This window comes from Schistocerca americana, chromosome 8 (genome assembly GCF_021461395.2).
Source record: "Schistocerca americana isolate TAMUIC-IGC-003095 chromosome 8, iqSchAmer2.1, whole genome shotgun sequence".
NCBI classification, from domain to species: Eukaryota; Metazoa; Arthropoda; class Insecta; order Orthoptera; family Acrididae; genus Schistocerca; species Schistocerca americana.
Window position 1 is genome coordinate 112,939,416 of NC_060126.1, and position 20,909 is coordinate 112,960,324.

Consider the following 20,909-nt stretch of genomic DNA (forward strand, 5'->3'; position numbering starts at 1 on the left):
AGGATAAAGTTAGTAAGGTGTACGAGGAATGAGGTTGTGGTTTTGGAGTCTTGAAGGACATTCGGAAAGGTAGTGTCCAATAGTGGTAAGACCACAGGTATGAGGGATGTTGTTATATAGGGTGGTGGTGTCAATAGTATAGGGAGGTGGCGTCAACAGTGACAAGTAGGGATCCAGGAGGTGAAGATGTAGGGCTGGTGGACAGTTGGTGAAGGAAGTGGTTGGTGTCTTTGACAAGGGAAGGTGGATTACGAGCATCGATTTGAAGTGTTGGTCAATGAGGGCCGAAATTGTTTCAGCGATGGCACAATAATCGGCCATAATGGGGTGTCCAGGATTGTAGGGTTTGTGGATTTTGGGGAGTGTGTAGAAGGTTGGTGTCATAGGGTGAGGCCTTAAGCAGGGATTGGAGTTTGTATTGGACTTCCGGGATGGGATCACTCTGGCAAAGTTTGTAGGTGGAGGAGTCAGATAATTGGCAGAGGTCTTCTGCCAGGTAATCACTGCAGTTCATAACAACAGTGGTGGAACCTTTGCCTGCAGATAGGATGATTGGGTCAGGATTTGTGTTGAGGTTGTGTATGGCTGTTCTTTCTTCTACTGAAAAGTTGGTGTTCTGAAAAAGAAACCTAGGGAGGGATAGTGAGGCTAAGTTTGAGGTAAGAAATTCCTGGAAGGTGGTTAGGTGGGAGGGGGTGAGGATCACAGTTGGATGGTGGTGTGAACAGGAAGAGGCAGGGTTCAATGTTGGAATTAGGGTGGTTTTGGTTGGAGAGGTTGGCAGCAAAGAAGTGCTTCCATTGCAGGAATTGGGATAAGGAGAGTAGGTCTTTGAAAAGTTCAGCACGGTTAAATTTGGGTGTAGGGCTAAAGGTAAGGCCTTTAGATAGGACTGAAACTTCTGTGGAGCTGAGGGTTTTGGTGGAAAAGTTAACAACAGCGTTACAGGACTGTTTTGCCTCTGGATTTGGTGGAGAGGTGGTAGGGAGTTTCGGGGATGTGGCGAGTTGAAAAGGTCAGCTAGGCACAGTTTAGCTACTATAAGGGGTGGACGAGGAGGAATGCTGTGGGTACGATAGGGGTTGGATAGTGGTGCCCTGAGGTGGCAGTAGGATGTCAGTAGGTTGATAACTTATGGGATTGGAGTCTTGAATGCTCCTCCAGGTGCTGGTGTGTCTCTCTCTTTTAGTGATGAAGGTTGTGACCGAAAGCTTTATGGTAGTGTTTTTTAATTGTGCCTGTCTGCAACTTGATGTGTCTTCTTTACAGTACGTAACAATCTGTCATTTCCTACATTGTTGCTAAACCTTTATCTGTCTCATGTATACAGAACACACAGGTGTAGTTGTTGGTAGGAAAGCTGTCAGTATTAAGAAAAATTTCATGTAGAACAACAATCGGGTGCTACTGGTATCACTGTCCAGTTCTAACAGTTTAATAAGGAACACCCATGATTTTATGTTTATCGTTACTACTTTGAACATAGTCAAGCACACGTTAAAGTTGGACTGAGTTGAACTGGTCATAGCTGAGTATTGCAGTGTTTGTGTTGTTTCCTGGTACTGTGATTTGCAGCAAATTGTGTTTTCTTTGCTGTGAGGGGATGTTGACATCATCTGGTACCTGAATGTCCGCCTTATGTGCTGTGGCAGTTTCGTTCCTAGCACCAGCCTCACCTATATTTCCTGTACCTCAAAGTGCTGTCTCGTTTAGAGACTAATTGGTCTGCTACATTATTAATGCACATGTCTCGTGGAAAGGGCGTATGGACTGCAATACATGTGAAATAATATAATAAGACACAACAGATCATATAAGAGACATTAAACTCCAAACTGTTCTTTTCGTGACTTATGAAAATAACACACAGATAATTTTAGTAAATGTCCCAATAAATAAATCTCTGTGGGCATTTGTTAGATATGGGACCGTCAGAAATGTAGTTTCAAAAACTTGCTTCTAAAATGTTGCTGTAAGACCTACAGAGTTACACTGTTTTTGTTAATTCAGCAAAAAGTACGATAAAACTACCAGATCTGCTGTGTAAAAAATGCTTATTACATGTTACACACTAAACTAAAATGTAGTACAGTATTCACTCATTAATTTTGTAACTCAGTTTCATTGAATTGACCTGTTAGCTGCCAAGCCATATCTTGGAACTGCATCCCATCATTTGTATCTCTTACCATCAAGAATGAATTGGCTGCTATTGCCACTGTGTCACACTGATACATCAGTTTACTTGCAACATTTGAGTAAAGTAGTGCACAGCAGCTGATGAACTCTGAGTAAGTGTCATTGAACATTTGGAGGACAGAGTCCTGCTCGCAGTCATCTTGCATATCATCAGCTGCGGTGGCATGTTCTAGCCACTGGGGTGTTCCCTACCTTTTTGACCTAGTCTTAACTGGGATTGCAAGCAGCTGGTGAGGCACCGCTGTAGTGGCTTGTGAATAATGAAAGATACTATGAACCAGCTGACAAGATTTATAATGTAAATTAAATTAAAGTTGTTACATCTAGACATACAACATTGTAGCACCTTAGCTTCTCATTCACATTTTTATGAACCAAGTGTTTTTCAGTATTTGATAAGAATTGGTCTTTAGATAGTATAAGGGGCAATCCAAAAGTTTCTGTTCGGAGGCTGTACAGTTCAGAATTGGTATGCCAATCAGGCGAAATTGTCATGAGCGTTGAGGAAATCATCCAACCAACATACCAGGTTGAAGTAGCCATAGGATAAAACACCGTGTCCTGCTGCGTGATGGAGTTGGTAACTGCCTCCTGCATATCCTCATCTGGCAGCAATCATTCACCCGCCAAGTCCTTTTTCAAGGGACCGAAGGTGTGATAATTGCATGGGGAGAGATGAGGCCTATAGAGCGTGTCTTCAAGTGTATCCCGCTTGAGTTGACATTACAGCATTTTCCATATAGGTAATTGTGTTGTAATGAACCAGCAACACCCTTTGTTGTAGTTTTCCGCAATGGTGGTTTTCGACAGGTGTGCTGCCCCGTACACATTATTCATTTTCTGATGATGTCTAGTGGTGTTTGTCCTTTAGCAGCTAAGAAAAGAATAATAGCTTGTTGATTCTATTTGAGTGGATTTAGTAATAGCATTGCCATTGTTCAGATTTCTGCATTTATCTCACATATTTGGAAAGACATGAATGCCATGCTAATTCCTTGACTACATGTCTGGTTATATACCTGCATTGGAGTCACGTTACATTGCGTACATGCTGCAGCAATGCCCTCAAATGGAAACTTTTTGATCACCACCAATAACACAGGCCAATGATGGAAAAACTTTTTTGCTGAAAATACCTTATTCTTATGTTTTTTAGGGTGGGAAATCCAAATATGATACTTAAAAACTTTATCACCAACCATTTCTTCACATTTTATGGTTAAATTTATTACATTAAACAATTTTTTAAATAATTTAACAGCTTTTGTATAGTTAAAATAATTCAAAAAGGAGGTGTAATGAATGTAGATGACGCTGGTAGCGCTGCTGAAAAACATTTGCTGGCAAAAAAAGGTCAATTCTATTTTTGTGTTAGCAGATGGTGTTTTGTGTACTGTCAACCTAACTTCACTTTCCCGTTTCCTGTACACATACTCAGTACAATGTCTAATCGTGGTTGTAAAAACTCTGCTGACCGTTTTTGTTATATTTGTAGTGAATTTGTGATTAAAAAACACCAAAGAAACATTACAGACTTTGTGAAAAAGGTTTATCTATCATGCTTCGGATGTTTTCTGGGTGATCAAGATAAATCTTGGGTGTCACATAAGGTATGTTGTGTGTGTGTTGAACATATGAGAAAATAGTCCAAAAAGCAGAGAAAAGCCTTCAGATTTGCTTGATATGGAGGGAACCAAGAAATCATTCTGATGATTGCTACTATTGCAGTGTTGATATTACTGGTCATAATTCGAAAACCAAGAAGGTAATAAGTTACCCTAACCTTCCATGCGCCATCAGACCAGTAGGGCATAGTGTAGATTTGCTGGTTCCTGAACCATCAGATGATTTAAATTCCATTCCAAGGGAAGTGTTTTCTGATGTACAATCTGATTTAGATGAACCAGATGATGATGAATTCCATTGCAATACAGAAAGTATAGAGCCCAAATTGTTTACTCAGACCGAGCGTAACGATTTGGTTAGGGATCTGGGCCTAACGAAAGAAAAAGCTGAACTGCTTGGCTCTAGATTAAAATAAAAGAACTTATTGGCAGTTGGAATCAGCATATACTTGTATGGATAGAGAGAGCAGCAATTTTCCAAGTTTTTTCAACAAGAAGGTGATTTTTCCCTGTCTGATGAATGAGGTTGGTATTTAATAAAAAAAGGAAGACTGGAGGCTGTTTATTGATTCATCCAAAACTAGTTTAAAGGATGTTTTATTACACAATGGCAACATGTATGCATCTATACCTGTTGGAAGGAAGCTGTGAAAACCTAGAAATACTGCTAAATAAAATAGGCTATTCTGCTCATGGTTGGATGATATGTGACGATTTAAAAGTAACATGCATGCCCCTTGGTCAGCAAGGTGGCTTTACCAAATTTCCATGTTTCTTGTGTGAATGGGACAGTAGGGCTAGGGATCAACACTGGTGCAGAAAGAACTGGCCTGTGAAGGAGTCTTTAAAACCTGGTGAGAAGAACATTCTACACAAAAACCTTGTAAATAAAAAAAAGTTCTACATATAAAGTTAGGCCTAATGAAATAGTTTGTAAATGCTTTGCCTAAAGATGGACCATGTTTTAATATCTCCGCCAAAAGTTCCCACATCTTTCAGAAGCTAAAATAAAAGAAGGCATGTTAATTTTGAATCTACAATGACCTTAAATGAGAGAGAAACGTGGGTATCATTCATGCAAATTGTTACAAAGTCCTTAGAAAATGAAAAGACCCAGAATATGTTTCTATTGTAGCTACAATGTTAAAGAAATTTAAAACTTTAGGATGTTTAATGAGCCTGAAAGTTCACTTTTTGAACAGTCACCTTGATTACTTCCTGGACAATATGGGAGATGTTAGTGAGGAGCAAGGAGAGTGTTTTCACCAGGACATTAAAGTGATGGAAAAACACTACCAAGGTCGCTGGAACACCAACATGATGGAGGACTACTGTTGGTCACTTCACCGAGAAGTTCAGCAAGCGACTCATCATAGAAAAAGCTACACAAGAAGAAGCTTCAATGAAAAAAAGAGAAAGAAAATACAAACCAATTCCAGCTGACAAGTGAAACCTCTATTAACACATATCATTGTTTTAAGTAGATTACTGTAAATACAAACCATGCTTATGTTGCAACAAAATCTTTCATTAATTTCCCCGTTTTCCGTATAGCATAGGATTTTCATACTATATAATAAACAGCATATTGCTCAAAAACTATGGGTGATAAAAAAAAACTAAGGCTATATTTGGATTCAGCTCATAAAAATCTATAAAGATCAGCTATAAAAGTAAAAAAGGTTTTTTTTTAAAAAAAAAGTTGTTGGCCTGTGTGATTTTTTTCTGAAATGTGTTTTGTTCGTGCCAAACATGTAAAACTGGTTACAATATCTTTGGTGTAGATGGACTGTTGTAGAAAGGAAAAGGAAACTTTTGTCTACCATTTCCTGTTTAGATATTGCTGGGTTGTATGTGGCTTCAGTTGTTTTCTAGTTTTTTTTCACTGAGTAAATGTTTATCTTTTACTTTGCTGAGATTAGCTTGTAGGCCTGTCTTTTTAAATGGCTGCTCCTCTGCCATGTATGTGACAGAAATACAGTGTTCCCAATACTACAGTAGCATTTCATAATTGAATGTACATTTCCATTTTGTTCAGATTATTTTTAAAGGTTAGGGTATGTTAACACTGTTGTAATTATCACTTTTGAACCTGAACCTGACTTTTTCAAGAATAGCATATAAAATTTTTATCTTGCAGTTCCACCTGACCTCTGTCTCTTGGGCTGTATCTTTTTCTTTGTGGGTTATGAAAATGAACCAGAGCTAAATAACTGGAAGACCTTAGTTCGAAGAAGTGGTGGTGAGGTTGAAGAAACATATGTTCATCGTGTTACACATGTAATATGTGATACACAAAAGAACTCATTTGTACAGCAGGTAAGAAAGAAAACTTACGTTATATCTCTAAAATTTGCTTCTATGTTTCATTTGTAGCCCAGTGAATTGGTCTAATATAATACACTCCTGGAAATGGAAAAAAGAACACATTGACACCGGTGTGTCAGACCCACCATACTTGCTCCGGACACTGCGAGAGGGCTGTACAACCAATGATCACACGCACGGCACAGCGGACACACCAGGAACCGCGGTGTTGGCCGTCGAATGGCGCTAGCTGCGCAGCATTTGTGCACCGCCGCCGTCAGTGTCAGCCAGTTTGCAGTGGCATACGGAGCTCCATCGCAGTCTTTAACACTGGTAGCATGCCGCGACAGCGTGGGCGTGAACCGTATGTGCAGTTGACGGACTTTGAGCGAGGGCGTATAGTGGGCATGCGGGAGGCCGGGTGGACGTACCGCCGAATTGCTCAACACGTGGGGCGTGAGGTCTCCACAGTACATCGATGTTGTCGCCAGTGGTCGGCGGAAGGTGCACGTGCCCGTCGACCTGGGACCGGACCGCAGCGACGCACGGATGCACGCCAAGACCGTAGGATCCTACGCAGTGCCGTAGGGGACCGCACCGCCACTTCCCAGCAAATTAGGGACACTGTTGCTCCTGGGGTATCGGCGAGGACCATTCGCAACCGTCTCCATGAAGCTGGGCTACGGTCCCGCACACCGTTAGGCCGTCTTCCGCTCACGCCCCAACATCGTGCAGCCCGCCTCCAGTGGTGTCGCGACAGGCGTGAATGGAGGGACGAATGGAGACGTGTTGTCTTCAGCGATGAGAGTCGCTTCTGCCTTGGTGCCAATGATGGTCGTATGCGTGTTTGGCGCCGTGCAGGTGAGCGCCACAGTCAGGACTGCATACGACCGAGGCACACAGGGCCAACACCCGGCATCATGGTGTGGGGAGTGATCTCCTACACTGGCCGTACACCACTGGTGATCGTCGAGGGGACACTGAATAGTGCACGGTACATCCAAACCGTCATCGAACCCATCGTTCTACCATTCCTAGACCGGCAAGGGAACTTGCTGTTCCAACAGGACAATGCACGTCCGCATGTATCCCGTGCCACCCAACGTGCTCTAGAAGGTGTAAGTCAACTACCCTGGCCAGCAAGATCTCCGGATCTGTCCCCCATTGAGCATGTTTGGGACTGGATGAAGCGTGGTCTCACGCGGTCTGCACGTCCAGCACGAACGCTGGTCCAACTGAGGCGCCAGGTGGAAATGGCATGGCAAGCCGTTCCACAGGACTACATCCAGCATCTCTACAATCGTCTCCATGGGAGAATAGCAGCCTGCATTGCTGCGAAAGGTGGATATACACTGTACTAGTGCCGACATTGTGCATGCTCTGTTGCCTGTGTCTATGTGCCTGTGGTTCTGTCAGTGTGATCATGTGATGTATCTGACCCCAGGAATGTGTCAATAAAGTTTCCCCTTCCTGGGACCATGAATTCATGGTGTTCTTATTTCAATTTCCAGGAGTGTAGAATGAATTTTTAAAAATATATGCTCTGTTAATTACTATCTCTGAATGACATGACATAATCAGGACCCACATACACTCCGCACACTTAAATTAGACATTTGTTATTGCAAAAGAATATTACCGAACCCATACACATTTTGTGTTTGATTTCTACAATATATCTTGCTCAAGTTTTTATTGTGCAGAATTTGTTGAGAGCTTATGCCACTTAAGCTCTAGGGTTCAAATCACAATGTAGGCTGTGGTAACTAATATTTCCATGATAACATGATATTTTTGAAACATTTCATGGAGGCTATAACAATCCAGCTTTTTGACAAAATGGTAGCAAATGGTATAAAATGGGCAGCCCAGAGCACTTATACTAATTGATCATCACTGGGTGAAATGAAAGCAACTGAAAGTAATTCCTGAAATTTTAAAACTGTTTGCAAAACCAGGATTGTAATGCAGTTACTTGCCTTACATTGAAATGTGTTTACCAGCCATTTTATTTGATCTTGCATCACTGACTGACTCAATATCAATAAACCACAGATGTTTCTCCATATTAGCCATTTCCTGTAGAAAAGTTAGCCTGTAAAAAAGCCCTCTGTTAGTGCAATCAGTACCACATTGCTTGTGAAAGATAAGTATTTGTATCCAAGTTTTAGCTTGTCACTTATGATCAACACCGCATACTATATTTTACAGACTATAAGATGCACATTAATTTTTTAAGCAAATTTTTTAAATAACATTTTTACCATTTTTATTATTAGATTGTAAAGCCAGACTAGAAAACAATTCTTAGTGTATAAAACCAAAATAACCCTAAAAATCCCTAAAAATTGTCACCTCAACTTTCTTCTTCTTCCTTTTCCTCTCTTCAGTGTTGTCCTCTTCATATGTAAGATGATCTTCACTGCCATCGAGAGCATTACTTATGCTACACGTCTTGAAAGATTTAACAATAATGTCTGCTCTCACTCTAGACCACGGCTGTTTTATCCACTGACACACTTGTCTGTGGGGTCATTTTAAAGCTCCCTTTGATGTGAATTGATGTTGGGTTTCACCCATCTACCATCATCCATTTGTTCCATTCCTCTCTCATATACAGTTTAAATGGTTTATTTATTGAGACGTCAAGAGGTTGCAATTGTGAAGTAAGTCTTCCTGGAATAACAGCAAGCTCTGTATTTCCCTGTCTCAATTTGTCTTTCACAGACTTTTTCAAGTGATTACCAAACTGATCTAGCATGAGAAGAGACATCTTCTTCAATAAAGCACCTTTCCTTCTCTCCTATACGCTGTTAAGCCATAATTTCATATCATACTCACCCATCCAACTCTTACGTGACTACAACACCTGGCTATATTTCAGATGGTATTGGCATTGTTTTGCACTTGAAAATTATCATTGGATTAAGTTCAATGCTGTCAGCTTAACATGAAAAGACAACAGCATTTTTTCATGTCCACCATTTTTTGTTTTTTAGTTACAATTGTAGCCCCTTTCATAGCAACAGTTCAGTTACTTGACACATCAGATGTCAGAGGAGTTTCATCCATATTTGCTATTTGGCTTAGTTCCACACTGGTTTCTTTCAACGTTGAATAATAAAGTGATGGAAAGATGATATTCTCCTTCATACTCGTGCAGCATTTTCTGTGAAAAACAAATTGAGACTGGAAAATATCGAGCTTGCTCTTATTCCGAGTAGACATACTTCACAATTGCAACAATTAACAGGAAAGGGAGGTAATGACAGTGGCACATAAAGTGCCCTCCGCCACACACCATTAGGTGGAATGCGGAGTATAAATGTAGATGTAGATGAACGGCCATGATGCTTCCTAAACTTGTAGTACCAACCAATTTCACGCTTAAAGTCTGTTTACTTGCACTGCAGTGCTTGCGTATGAGCGTGTATTTGGATCTACTTCAGTACATCGTCTAGTTCTGGCCATTTTACATTAAGTCTTCTGTTTGCAGATTTAGTTTTCCCCTTGTTTTTTAGTTTTTATTTACTATCCTGTCAGTCACAAATGGATTTTTCTGTTGGTGGAGGGCCAAAATACCACTCAGCTGCTCTGTTCCCATGTTGTTCAGCGTATACTATTGCTTTCAATTTATAGTCTACATCATATGAATATTTTTTATTTTATCCATTACAAAATAGTTACTAATAAAAATATTCTACTGTTACTGATAACACAAATCACTTTCAGTTCAAGTTCACCGGCACTGTAGACTGCAATGATTCATCATAGACTAGACAGTGTTCTGGATGTGCGATGCTGGTGTGTGAAGGAGACAAGTGTTAGCAACCTTGTGAATCCCCACCCCACAACTCAACGTTTGTTGCATCGGTGCACTGCTGCTAGCTGAATCTGATGTTACCAGGTAGAGGCAGGTTTCCCATGGCATCAAACATATGGCCATTTTCAAGACCATCAGGAATTTTAAATCAAACACTGGACATTTTTATATTAATTTCAGATATAGGATGCACCTGAATTTTGGAGGCAGGTGTCTTACAGTCCGAAAAGTAGGGTATACTGTGCAAAAGAGTGGAAGAACTGATGACCACACTGCGTAAAGGATGACTGGATATATTTGCAAACAATGCAGGGGCAGCAAAGAACTCAGTCTGTGTGTGGTGCTTGTGCATGTGTGCGAATTTCTCTCACCTATTTGCGCACTTACCCCTCCACCATGCCATGCTGTCTGAAGGGGGAAGGGGTGAAACTGTGAAAGCGCCACATGTGACATGCAGTTCTGTTTCATATTTCTCAGCAGCGTTGGTCACAAGCAAATCAATTTTTTAGTATTATTTTTGCCATACTGAGGACATAATAAAATTCATATCTGGTACAAAGTGCTGGCATTCAGACAGTTTCACAGAATTTCATCACCCAAGTTGCCATGTAATTGTGACTTATGTTGTTCCATAATCGAAAAAATCTTTTCATGCAAATATGTTGGTGAAAACTGATATAATTAGAGACTGGATTATATACATTTCCATATTTGGCTACTTTTCACAGGTTATTGCATGTTTTAACTGAAATCTAGTGACAATGTGTAATTTTGCCCTATATTTACAATATTTTAAAGATTTAGATGGGCGGTCTCTAGCTCGATCTAGTTTTGATGTCTCATAGATTGACCATGATGAACCGCGTGCAATCGCTAACCGAGAGGCCACTGCCTAGTGAAAACATTACAGAAGAAGAAAAGGAATAGGCACACAGAGCCAGTGCTCCTGTGCCCGCTCCCGCGGTGAATCCCCTCCACTGTCATACCATATGCGTCGGCAACAATTAAAATAAACTACGCAAGCTTTTAGTCGCACGTCCATTGTTTCAGTTTAGCTTTCTGTTTACTTGTACGCAGTTGAACGTGTTTACGACATGTAGTAGTGTGTAACGTGTCATGCGCCATGCTGCCCGAAAAAAGAAATGATGTTTGTGGATAGCTGACCATCCTGGAACATTTACATATGACGGAACTGTTTTACATTATCGAGTTTGCAAGAAAAACTTTTCGTGCAAAAAAAAAAAGTTTCATATAGACCAGCATGTCAAGACAAGTCTTCATATACAGGAAAAACACAGAAGAAAGGACCGCAACAACAACTTCTGACAACAGCAGGTTGCAATAGGAGGGATTTGTCCCAAGGTAACCATAACAGTTGGTTTAACATGGATCTATATGAAGCATTCATTGCAAGCAATATTCGTCTTCACAAATTTACAAACCCTATCGTCAAAGGCTTTCTGCGCACATATTGCTTAATTCAAAATATATCAGATGAATCAACATTTATGTAAATGTTCTAAAAAAAAAAAAAAAAAAAAAAAAAAAAAAAACGCAATGAACTCAAGGACAGCTTTATCTGGATTTCAGTTGATGAAACCACAGATACTTCTGGCCTTCTCATTGCAAATTTAATTATTGGTGCCTTAAAGAAGAGCCTTCTGCTTCCTATTTAGTGGCCTGCAAAGAACTTGACAGTTAATCATTCTACAGTCACCAGATTTACAAATGGGGATATCAGAAAAATATTTTTAGAATCTTCTGCATATGAAAGGGTGTTTGTGTTTATTTCAGATGCTGCACCCTATATTTTATCCCAATTTGATTCGTGTGACGTGACGTGCTTTGCTCATGGAGTACATCGCCTTGCTGAAGAAGTATGTTCTACGTTTGTGAATGTAAATAAACTGATTTCATCCACAAAGAAAGTGTTTCTAAAGGCTCCTGCTTGCATCAAGACCTACAAAATAAATATGCCAAATGTGCCTTTACCTCCCAAACCAGTGGTAACTCCTTGGGGTATGTGGGTCAAAGCTGTGTTGTTTTACAATGAACATTTCGAGACCATTAGAGGGGTAGTAAATGACTTCGATAGTACAGAGGCTTTGGCAGTTTGCCAGTGCAAGGAAGTTTTTAATGATTCAGATATCAAAAAAGACATTACTGTGATTAGCACTCATATTTTCCCATTTACCTGCAAGTATTAAAAAGCTTGAAAGTCGAGATTTGGATTTAATGAACCTATTCAGTTAATGAATAAAATTATGCTAGTGAACTACTCATTGGCAGAGGTATTCCCAAGAAAACTTAATCAAAAGTTTGAAAACATTTTAAACAGTAACCAAGGCTTTAAACCGTTGTGCTAAATTAATAGTTTTATTAATGGGAGGGGTGAACTATTGCCAGAAACAGTAAGTGACAATGTAGCACCCAAATTCAAATATTGCCCAGTTACCTCAGTTGATGTAGAATGGTCCTTTTCTGCTTATAAAAATGTTTTGAGTGACTGAAGACGCAATCTTATCAAACATTTGGAACAGTACTTGGTCATTTATGTTTACAATAGTAGAAAAATGTAAAATAAATTGTAAATGATGATTTGGTCCAATAGTATTAATTAAAAGTTAATGCTGTTCATAAAATTCAGGATTTTATATTGTTTTTTTTTAAATTAAAATATTATCGAGTTTTTGAGCGTGCCCCTCTGCGTGTGAGATATCTCAAAGTTGGTCATGTACATATCGAATTTTTCGCTATGAATCACTCGCATTGCCTCTACTTTTTACCGACAACAATAGCAAAGAAGGAGTAGTCCTTGAAACACAGTGTGCGTCCCTATTTTGAAAATTTTTAGAAAATAATCCCAGGAAGGCCCCCTTCCTAACCTCTACCAGAAAGTATTCAAAAAGTAAATTTAGCATTCTAAATATACCAATTTTTTGCATGGCTGGCACTCTCCCTCATAATTGATATGCACAGGTTCGATTTTGAGATATAATGCATGCAGTAAATACCATGTTCTTTTATTATTTGATCTTGATATTTCAACAGTTTTCATGCATATTTTAAGGTTTTTATGATGCATAAAATCCGGTTTTTAGATATCATCTTTGCAATCTCACAGTCTCAGTACAGAGACATAGAAATTCTGCCTCAGGAAAACAATGTTGAATACCTTGACAGTTTTAACTTAAAAAGAGTTTTCTATTTAAGAAGAAATTACATTGAAAATCAACCCCGGTCACACTGCAGATGCACAGGGATGCTTTCAGCTGAAATGGTAAACAGACTCGAAAACAGCTCAAAAACAGATGTGAGTATGGCAGTGTCCTCAAATGTTTAGAAAGCTGTTGATCTAATTCTTTCAATGCCACAGTATATAGTGCGGAATTCGTGTTTTGTTTGAAACCAATGAGCTTAGGGGAGTGGACTGATTCTTATCAGAAGATATATGTTCCACATTGCAGTTTTCTTTTTAAATGCATCGACTTTTGCGAATAGTCACTGGTCTTGTGAGCTTCATGTATACCATGAATGAATAGCGAAGTTTTAGCAGTATCCGTGTTGTAGACTTAAGCAGTTTCAGTAGGGAGTTGTTTACTACCCACGGAATGCACCTAAACAGGTCAGGAAAAAAGTATTAGGTCTCCTTCTCAGCCTAGAAATTTTGGAAAAACTATGCTCTACAAAAGGTAGTACATATAGACAGACCACATTAAATGAATGGTTTCCGAAATAACAGGTCAAGAAAGCATCCCTGAGCTCACCGACTCAGAATTCATTTTTAAATAAAATGTTTTAACTAGCACTGGAAAGCACCACCTGGCAATCATCCACCAGAATATTACAGGCTTATGTAATAAACTAAATGAACTCTCTGTCAGTGTGGAAAACAATGGAAGTGCAGATCTCTTATGTACTGTGCTTCACTGAGTATCAAGGCTTCTCAGGAATGGAAAGACTTGTAGTACCTAAAAACAATCTTATTCTTTATACTACAGAAAACAAAGAAAAGGAGATGGTATTGCTATTTTCATAAAGAACTGTATCAATTATAAAGGAATTGATGTAAATGATTTTTGTTTAGGGCAGAATTTTGAAGCACATGCCATTGAGTATTCTGTAAGTAAGTCTACCCTCTTAATTGTAGCAATATATAGGACACCCTCAGGCAATCTGGACCTCTTTTTGAAGCAGCTTGACTGATTCTTACTTCATCTATTTTATTCTAAAAGAGGCGTCATAGTACTTGGAGATTTCAGTATCAGCTTCTTCACTCACTGTAATGGGAAGTCATATCTGGAAAATTTGATGTACATCTGCAACCTTGTCCCAGTGGTCAGTTTTCCCGCCAGTGTAACTTTTAATTCAAGAACCCTAATTGGCAATTTATTTGTAGACCAAGGGACTCTGGGCAGTATCACCATTTGTAAAATACTGAAAGGCCTCTCTGATCGTGATGGTCGGTGAGTTACGATTCATAATATGATTACTTGCTAGAATAAAACTGAGCCCCAGTGGAACATAGCCAGGCTCATAAATGATGAAACAGTTAAGGCCTTTAAGTCATGCCTCAAAAATGTAGATTGGAATCACATGTACTATTAAACAAATGTCAGTTCCAAATCCAATTGTTTAGCAATGAAAGTGTGTCATTATTTAAAATTTCCTTCCCAAAAAAGGTTTACAAGAATAAACCCAAAGATATCAAAAGAAAATCATGGATCACCAAGGGATAAGAATACCCTGCAACCCTGGAAACACAAATGTGAATTGTACATCACAGCAAAACATTCATGAAGTCTTCCCAAAGAATTCATTGTAAAAAGTACTATAAAATAATAAGCAAAGTAATGAAATGCCCAAAAGTTCGTATTTTAACACCAAATTCAACCAATCTGTAATAAAAACAAAACAATCTGAGGCATAATCAGGAATGAGACAGGTGTCAACAGTGCTAATAAACATGTAGACTTCATTTAAATATTGACAATAAACATATAAGCCTTCAAGAGAGAGTTGCAAAAACCTTCAGTGTGCACTTCATAATTGCTGCGGTGCAAATAGGCTGCAATGGTCTTTAAGAAAGTGCTGTGGACATATTGAAACACCACATCCGAATTCAGTAAATGAAGTAAGTGTATCCCCCAGACTCAGAAATGAGTAAAGAATTCCATTGAATCACTAAAAAGCAAAGGATCATCAGGTGTAAATAATATTTCCAGTAAATTACTATAAGCCTGCTGTGATCAACTATCCAAAGCTTTATGTGAATATGGTGTCGAAAAGAACAGACACCATTGGTGATCTTGCAGCTCTCAAAGAATGAAATTACAGTGAAATCCAGACATTTGTAGCTAATCCTTAAGAGTTTGAGTAATGTGAGTGCATCTGCACTACAAATATAGTGGGTGGACAATAAACTGGAAATGTGGGTCTCACGGGGAGAGTGCCAGAGACAAGTCCCTCTAGTCGCACTATCCTCTGTGTCCTCGGTGGCTCAGTCAGGTAGAGCATCTGCCATGTAAGCAGGAGATCCCGGGTCCAAGTCCCGGTTGGGGCACACATTTTCAACTTTCCCCATTGATATTTATCAACGCCTGTAAACAGCTTCAAAGGTCTGGATTTGACTGTAATTTCATTATCCAAAGCTTTAGCCCACACATTTAATGCCTCTACATATCAGAGTGTCTTCCCAGATGGAGTGAAGCTTGCTGTAATGAAGCCACTCCACAAAAACCGAGACACAACACATGTCACTAACTATCGTCCCATCTCTCCTTTGACCACTTTTGCAAAAAGTCCTCGAAAAATTACTGCATTCCAGAATTGTGAGGCACCTCGAAAATTTTAACATCAGTGATAGTTTGGTTTCCAAAAAGCTATGTCCACTACTGAAGCAATATTTTCATTCACAAATGACATTTTGGAATCCATTAATATAAAAATGAAGTCAGTTGGGATCTTTTGTGTTCTCTCTAAGGCTTTCAACTATGTGAATCAAAAAATACTTGTCTGACTATGTGAATCAAAAAATACTTGGCAACAAAGCAAGCCACAATGGCATCAGAAGGCAGTGGGAAACTGGTTACAATCTTACCTAAATAATAGGAAGAAGAAGGTAGCTCTTCGTAAGACCAACATAGCAGAGGAGGAGGTGGAGTCAGACTGGGGCACTGTACTCCATGGAGTCCCTCAGGGATTTGTCCCCAGTCCTCTGCTGTTTTTGATTCGCATAAATGACTTACTTTTGTCATGCAAAACATGCGAGTTCCACTGGTTCAGAATAAACTCACTAACATTAAATCAGAGCAAAACCAGTTACCTCCACTTCAACTTTGCTCACAAAGTCCCACTAGAGATTCCTGTTTTACATGGCAGTCAGCAAATGCAAAGAGTGCATTGCACCAATTTCTTAGATCTCCTCATATAGCCAGCTGGGAACATCATATCCTCCAAATCCAAAAATGTTTCTTCTCCACTACTTTTGCCATTAGGACAGTCTCACAAATTGGAGTGTCACAAAATCTTCACAATAATGTGCAGAGTACAATGGAGAACCTTGTGCCGTAATCTGTTCAAGAAGCTTGAGATACTTACTACAGTCTCCCAATTTATTTACTCAATTATGAGTTCCATGGTTGGCAGTCCTGCCCACTATGAAACCAATGAAAGGTTCCATGGCACAACACAAGGAGGAAGGTAACCTCCATTGTGAACTAAAATATCTAACTCGGTTGCAGAAAAGTGTACAGTACTCCAGTATTAAAATTTTTAATTCACTGCCAAACTCTATCAAACACCTACATAGTAACAAAGCATTACTTAAAAATAAATTAATTATACATTTACTTGAAGAAGCCTTTCGTTCATTTTCGATAGAGAAGAGAGAGAGAGAGAGAGAGAGAGAGAGAGAGAGAGAGAGAGAGAGAGTGGTGTGTGTGTGTGTGTGTGTGTGTGTGTGTGTATCACTGCATGTTTTTTAGGTTTTAAACAACACAACATGTGTTAATCCATGTCTTTATCACTTTTTTTATGTTGTAGTTTTATATTATGTACTTTCCATGCAATTGGTTTGGTAAAAAGACGATTATATCCTGTGTCTGTTTTTGGAAAATAACTAGTATGTTCTGTGAAAATACATTTGTGTATTCTTTAAGTCGTTCCACATCCTAGCATCTCACATGCATTAAAGGATCCAAGAAATATGTATATAAATAAATAAATAAAAATAAACAGTACTTGCACAATGAGCTGCCAAACTGAAGAAAGTCCTGCCAATCAAAATTAGCCAAGCCAAATGATGGAAGAAGTGTCACATCACATTGATAAATGAAATGTTGCACTATACCAAGGAGGACTGACCAAAGCCAAGATGTATCAAGTAGTGCCTGCTCGATAGCAGCAAATTGTACACACATGAAGTTTTGTGTGTTGTAGTTGACCGTCATCTACTGCAATGTACTAGAAAATCTACCTAGAAGAGTAGAAGCTGTATTAGCTTTGAATAATGAACCTATTTCATACCACCTTAAGAACTCCAGATAAAGAATTCTATGTAATGTCCAGTTATGAACTTCAACGCAATGTACTTATCTGTTTTTCTTGGACAACCTTACTAATTTCTGCATTGAATCAGTGTGTATTTAAATTCTAATTGGTGCTGTTCATAACTTGATGTGGGCACAAATGAAGTTGTATGTACTTGTGTGTGTGTGTGTGTGTGTGTGTGTGTGTGTGAGAGAGAGAGAGAGAGAGAGAGAGAGAGAGAGAGAGAGGAGAGAGATCATAAATTGTGTTTCTGTTTTGGAATCTTACAGTTAACTTTCATTCACTTTAGGCCTTGAGAGATAGTAAACGATGTGTCACACCATACTGGCTCAGTGATGCCCTGGAGAAACAACAGGTAGTGCCACCATCATTGGCAGTTCATTTTCCACGCCCTTACAAGTATGTATGATATTTTACCATCTTAAAAATAAATTGTATTCCAGAGGTGTTTGCCTGTTGTGTAGTTGGTAATTTTCTTTTAAGTGGAGGGTGAGTTATTTTAAATAGAAGCAAAAATGAAATGAAAGTAGTACATTTAGGATGCAGCAAGCTGAGATTTTGAGAAGGGATTATGGGTAGCATTAATTATTCATACGGGTTAAATTTTAGTATGTGTGGGTTCTGTTATGGATGACAATAATCTGTGATTGATAACACAAAATTTATGGAATGTAGAAGTAATACTTAATATTTGTGCTACTTTTATGTTACGAACACATAAGTTGCTAGCATCTTCAATTTTTGTGGAACTGTTGTGCAGGTGTAATCATGGGTAACTGATACTCTATACATCTTAATAAATTTTCATTGGTATTTCGGAATTGTTATTAAATAAAGACTGTAAAGACATTATAAGTTAACTGTGAAGTGTTATTTATTAATAAATGAACTAACAAACAGTCATGTAGTATAATAATTATCATTTTCAGTGACGCATAGCTCATCATTCTTCTGTGTGTGGAATTCAAAGGAAGTCCTGAAGCAAAAGTGTTGTGTTACGTTATTATGTGGGAATGAAACTACAGACAGCATTCCACTCTATGCAATTTTAATTATATTAGCACCCATCACAGCTCTAAAACTATCACAGCCAATCTACTCTTGTAGTTGTAGTAATTCCTCCACTGTCTAGGAAAAAATGGCAGAGAAACTGCACATTTGCAGATTTGACAAATATAATGCACTAGCTGAGTACCTGGCATTACCCAGATATGTGCTTATTGCAGGCTCCTGTTGGTCCCCCTTTGCCTCTCCCCCTTGTCCAACTGTTCCCACCCCCACCTCCAACCCCCACTTTCTATTCGTCTTCTTCTGCCCTTCTCTCTGTAAATCTCCTCCTCCCCCCTCTCTGTCCATCTCCTCTTTCTCTGTTCACCTCCTCCTCCCTCCTACATGTGTCCATCTGTCCCTTCCCCCTTCTCTGTCCATCTCCTCCACCCCACCTTTTCTCTCCTTCAGTAGGTTATCACCCTCACCCCAGTACAAGGCTCATTGTTCCTTATCCCCACAGTATTTCTTTCCAGATAGTAAGTAATGCGTGTACCAGGTTTTGTTGAAATCAATCCAGGGGTTTAGGAGATGCTTTTATATCCAGCTTTGCTAGATATTGCATATGTTATTTACGTTTCACATACAATTAACATGTTTATACATATTTCACCTTTATCTGTAGTGAATTTTGCCCTGCCATTCCGTTTTCTCACAGTTCAATCTTTGCGACATAGTGTCTTCTGATCTACGTGTAGTGCAATGATAAATCTGCAATACGTTCAGTGGTATATGTGAATACTGTCTGCAAAATGTGTGTGAATACAGTTAGTTGTAAAGAAGTAATAAATTAAAACATTGTTCCCGATGCAGTATTTTTACTGCATGAACAGCAAAAAAGTAGTGAGCAAAATTTGTTCCTTTCATCATTTTATGAGTGTTCTAGGCAAGAAAAAGTTTCGTAAAGGTTTTATCAAACAATAGAAACTGCAGGTTGGAGTGCCAACAATGGAAGCAAAAGATCGATTGCTACTTACTGTAAAGAAGATACATGAAGTTGCAGACACGTACAACTAAAAACACACATTAGCTATCAGTTGCAGCCTTCAACAGAAAAGCGCGCACACACACACACACACACACACACACACACACACACACACACACATGTTCATTAACACAAGTAAACACACCTCATGCACACGTGATCGCCATCCTGACAGCTCGGACAGGAATGCCATAAAGATTTGAATTTGAGTGTAAATTTGGTTGTAAGTCGCTAAGTACTCTCATTGTCCGATACTGGATGAATCAAGTCAGGATATTCGCATGTCATGGGGTACATTTCTTTTACACTCCCACCCCTTTAAAAAGTAGGTGGTTTCTACCCCCATAGCAAGTATTTCCAGGTAGTAAGTGATATGTGTACCAAGTTTGGTTGAAATGTGGCCAATGGTTTAGGATATGTGGAACATACACACATGCATTTTTATAGTATGTATGGATGCAAGAGAGTCCCAAAGCATTCTTGACAGCACAATAAATGGTTGGGTCTGGAATTTGAGTTACTCAGCAAGTTATAGAGGACCCAATCTCATTATACCATGTACAGTATAAATCATAAAAGTATGGAACACTGGTAGTTGCGAGTGATATTGAACAAGTTAGGATTTTTTGACACTTGGTATAAGGACACATTCTTTAAAAACACATGAGGAAACCTATGAAGTCTGTTTTGTAGAATTACAAATGAAGAAAGACAAGGTGAAAGCTAAGCTAGAACAGTGATAAAAGATATAACATTATTGGTGAATCCACTTATGTTTAGGTTGCTCAGTGGTATTTTTTTTCAGTACCTAATATTCATTATCAAGTAAGGTGGTGCTGTGGCTAGAACATTTGGATCGTTTTCAGGAGGAGTGATATTCAAATGCCCGTACAGTAATCCCAACTGGGTTTTTGCAGTTTTCTTAGTTCTCTAAATGACATGGCCAATTTCCTTGTCACTCCTTGTCCATTTTGAACTTCTAACGGCATCATTGCTCTCTGAAAATCGTAATATTCTCTCATTTTAATATATTTGAATTTCAGGTATCATATGCATTCACTGAGGAAAAGGGTCTATTAGGTGAATAAATTGGTAATTTCTACCGCTTCATTGCCAGTAATAAACTGAATTTTATCGTGAGCCTTGTTACAGTTCAGTTTCCTCGCATCATCTTCCTCTGTACAGTATTTGATGAAAACAACTTAGATGCTCGAGCTCATCAGTAATCGGGTAATAGATCTGACTGCTGTAATTCAATTAAAATAACTCTGCGATTGACATTCCAACAAGATCAGTGGTTGGGGCCACCCACCAGTCAATCATGTTCTTTCTCAAGTGCTGCATGCTCGCAGTTATTTTATAGGTACAT

The 20,909-nt window shown here is 39.0% G+C and overlaps 1 protein-coding gene across 1 annotated transcript in view; it reads left to right on the forward strand.

The window, feature by feature from the left end:
- LOC124545610 (PAX-interacting protein 1) overlaps window positions 1-20,909 on the forward strand; it is a 179,897-nt gene that overhangs the window by 122,680 nt on the left and 36,308 nt on the right. The window contains exons 16-17 of the mRNA XM_047124558.1: window positions 5,965-6,143; window positions 17,795-17,904. Of these exons, the coding sequence (XP_046980514.1) occupies window positions 5,965-6,143; window positions 17,795-17,904 (289 nt within the window). The remainder of the gene's footprint in view (window positions 1-5,964; window positions 6,144-17,794; window positions 17,905-20,909) is intronic.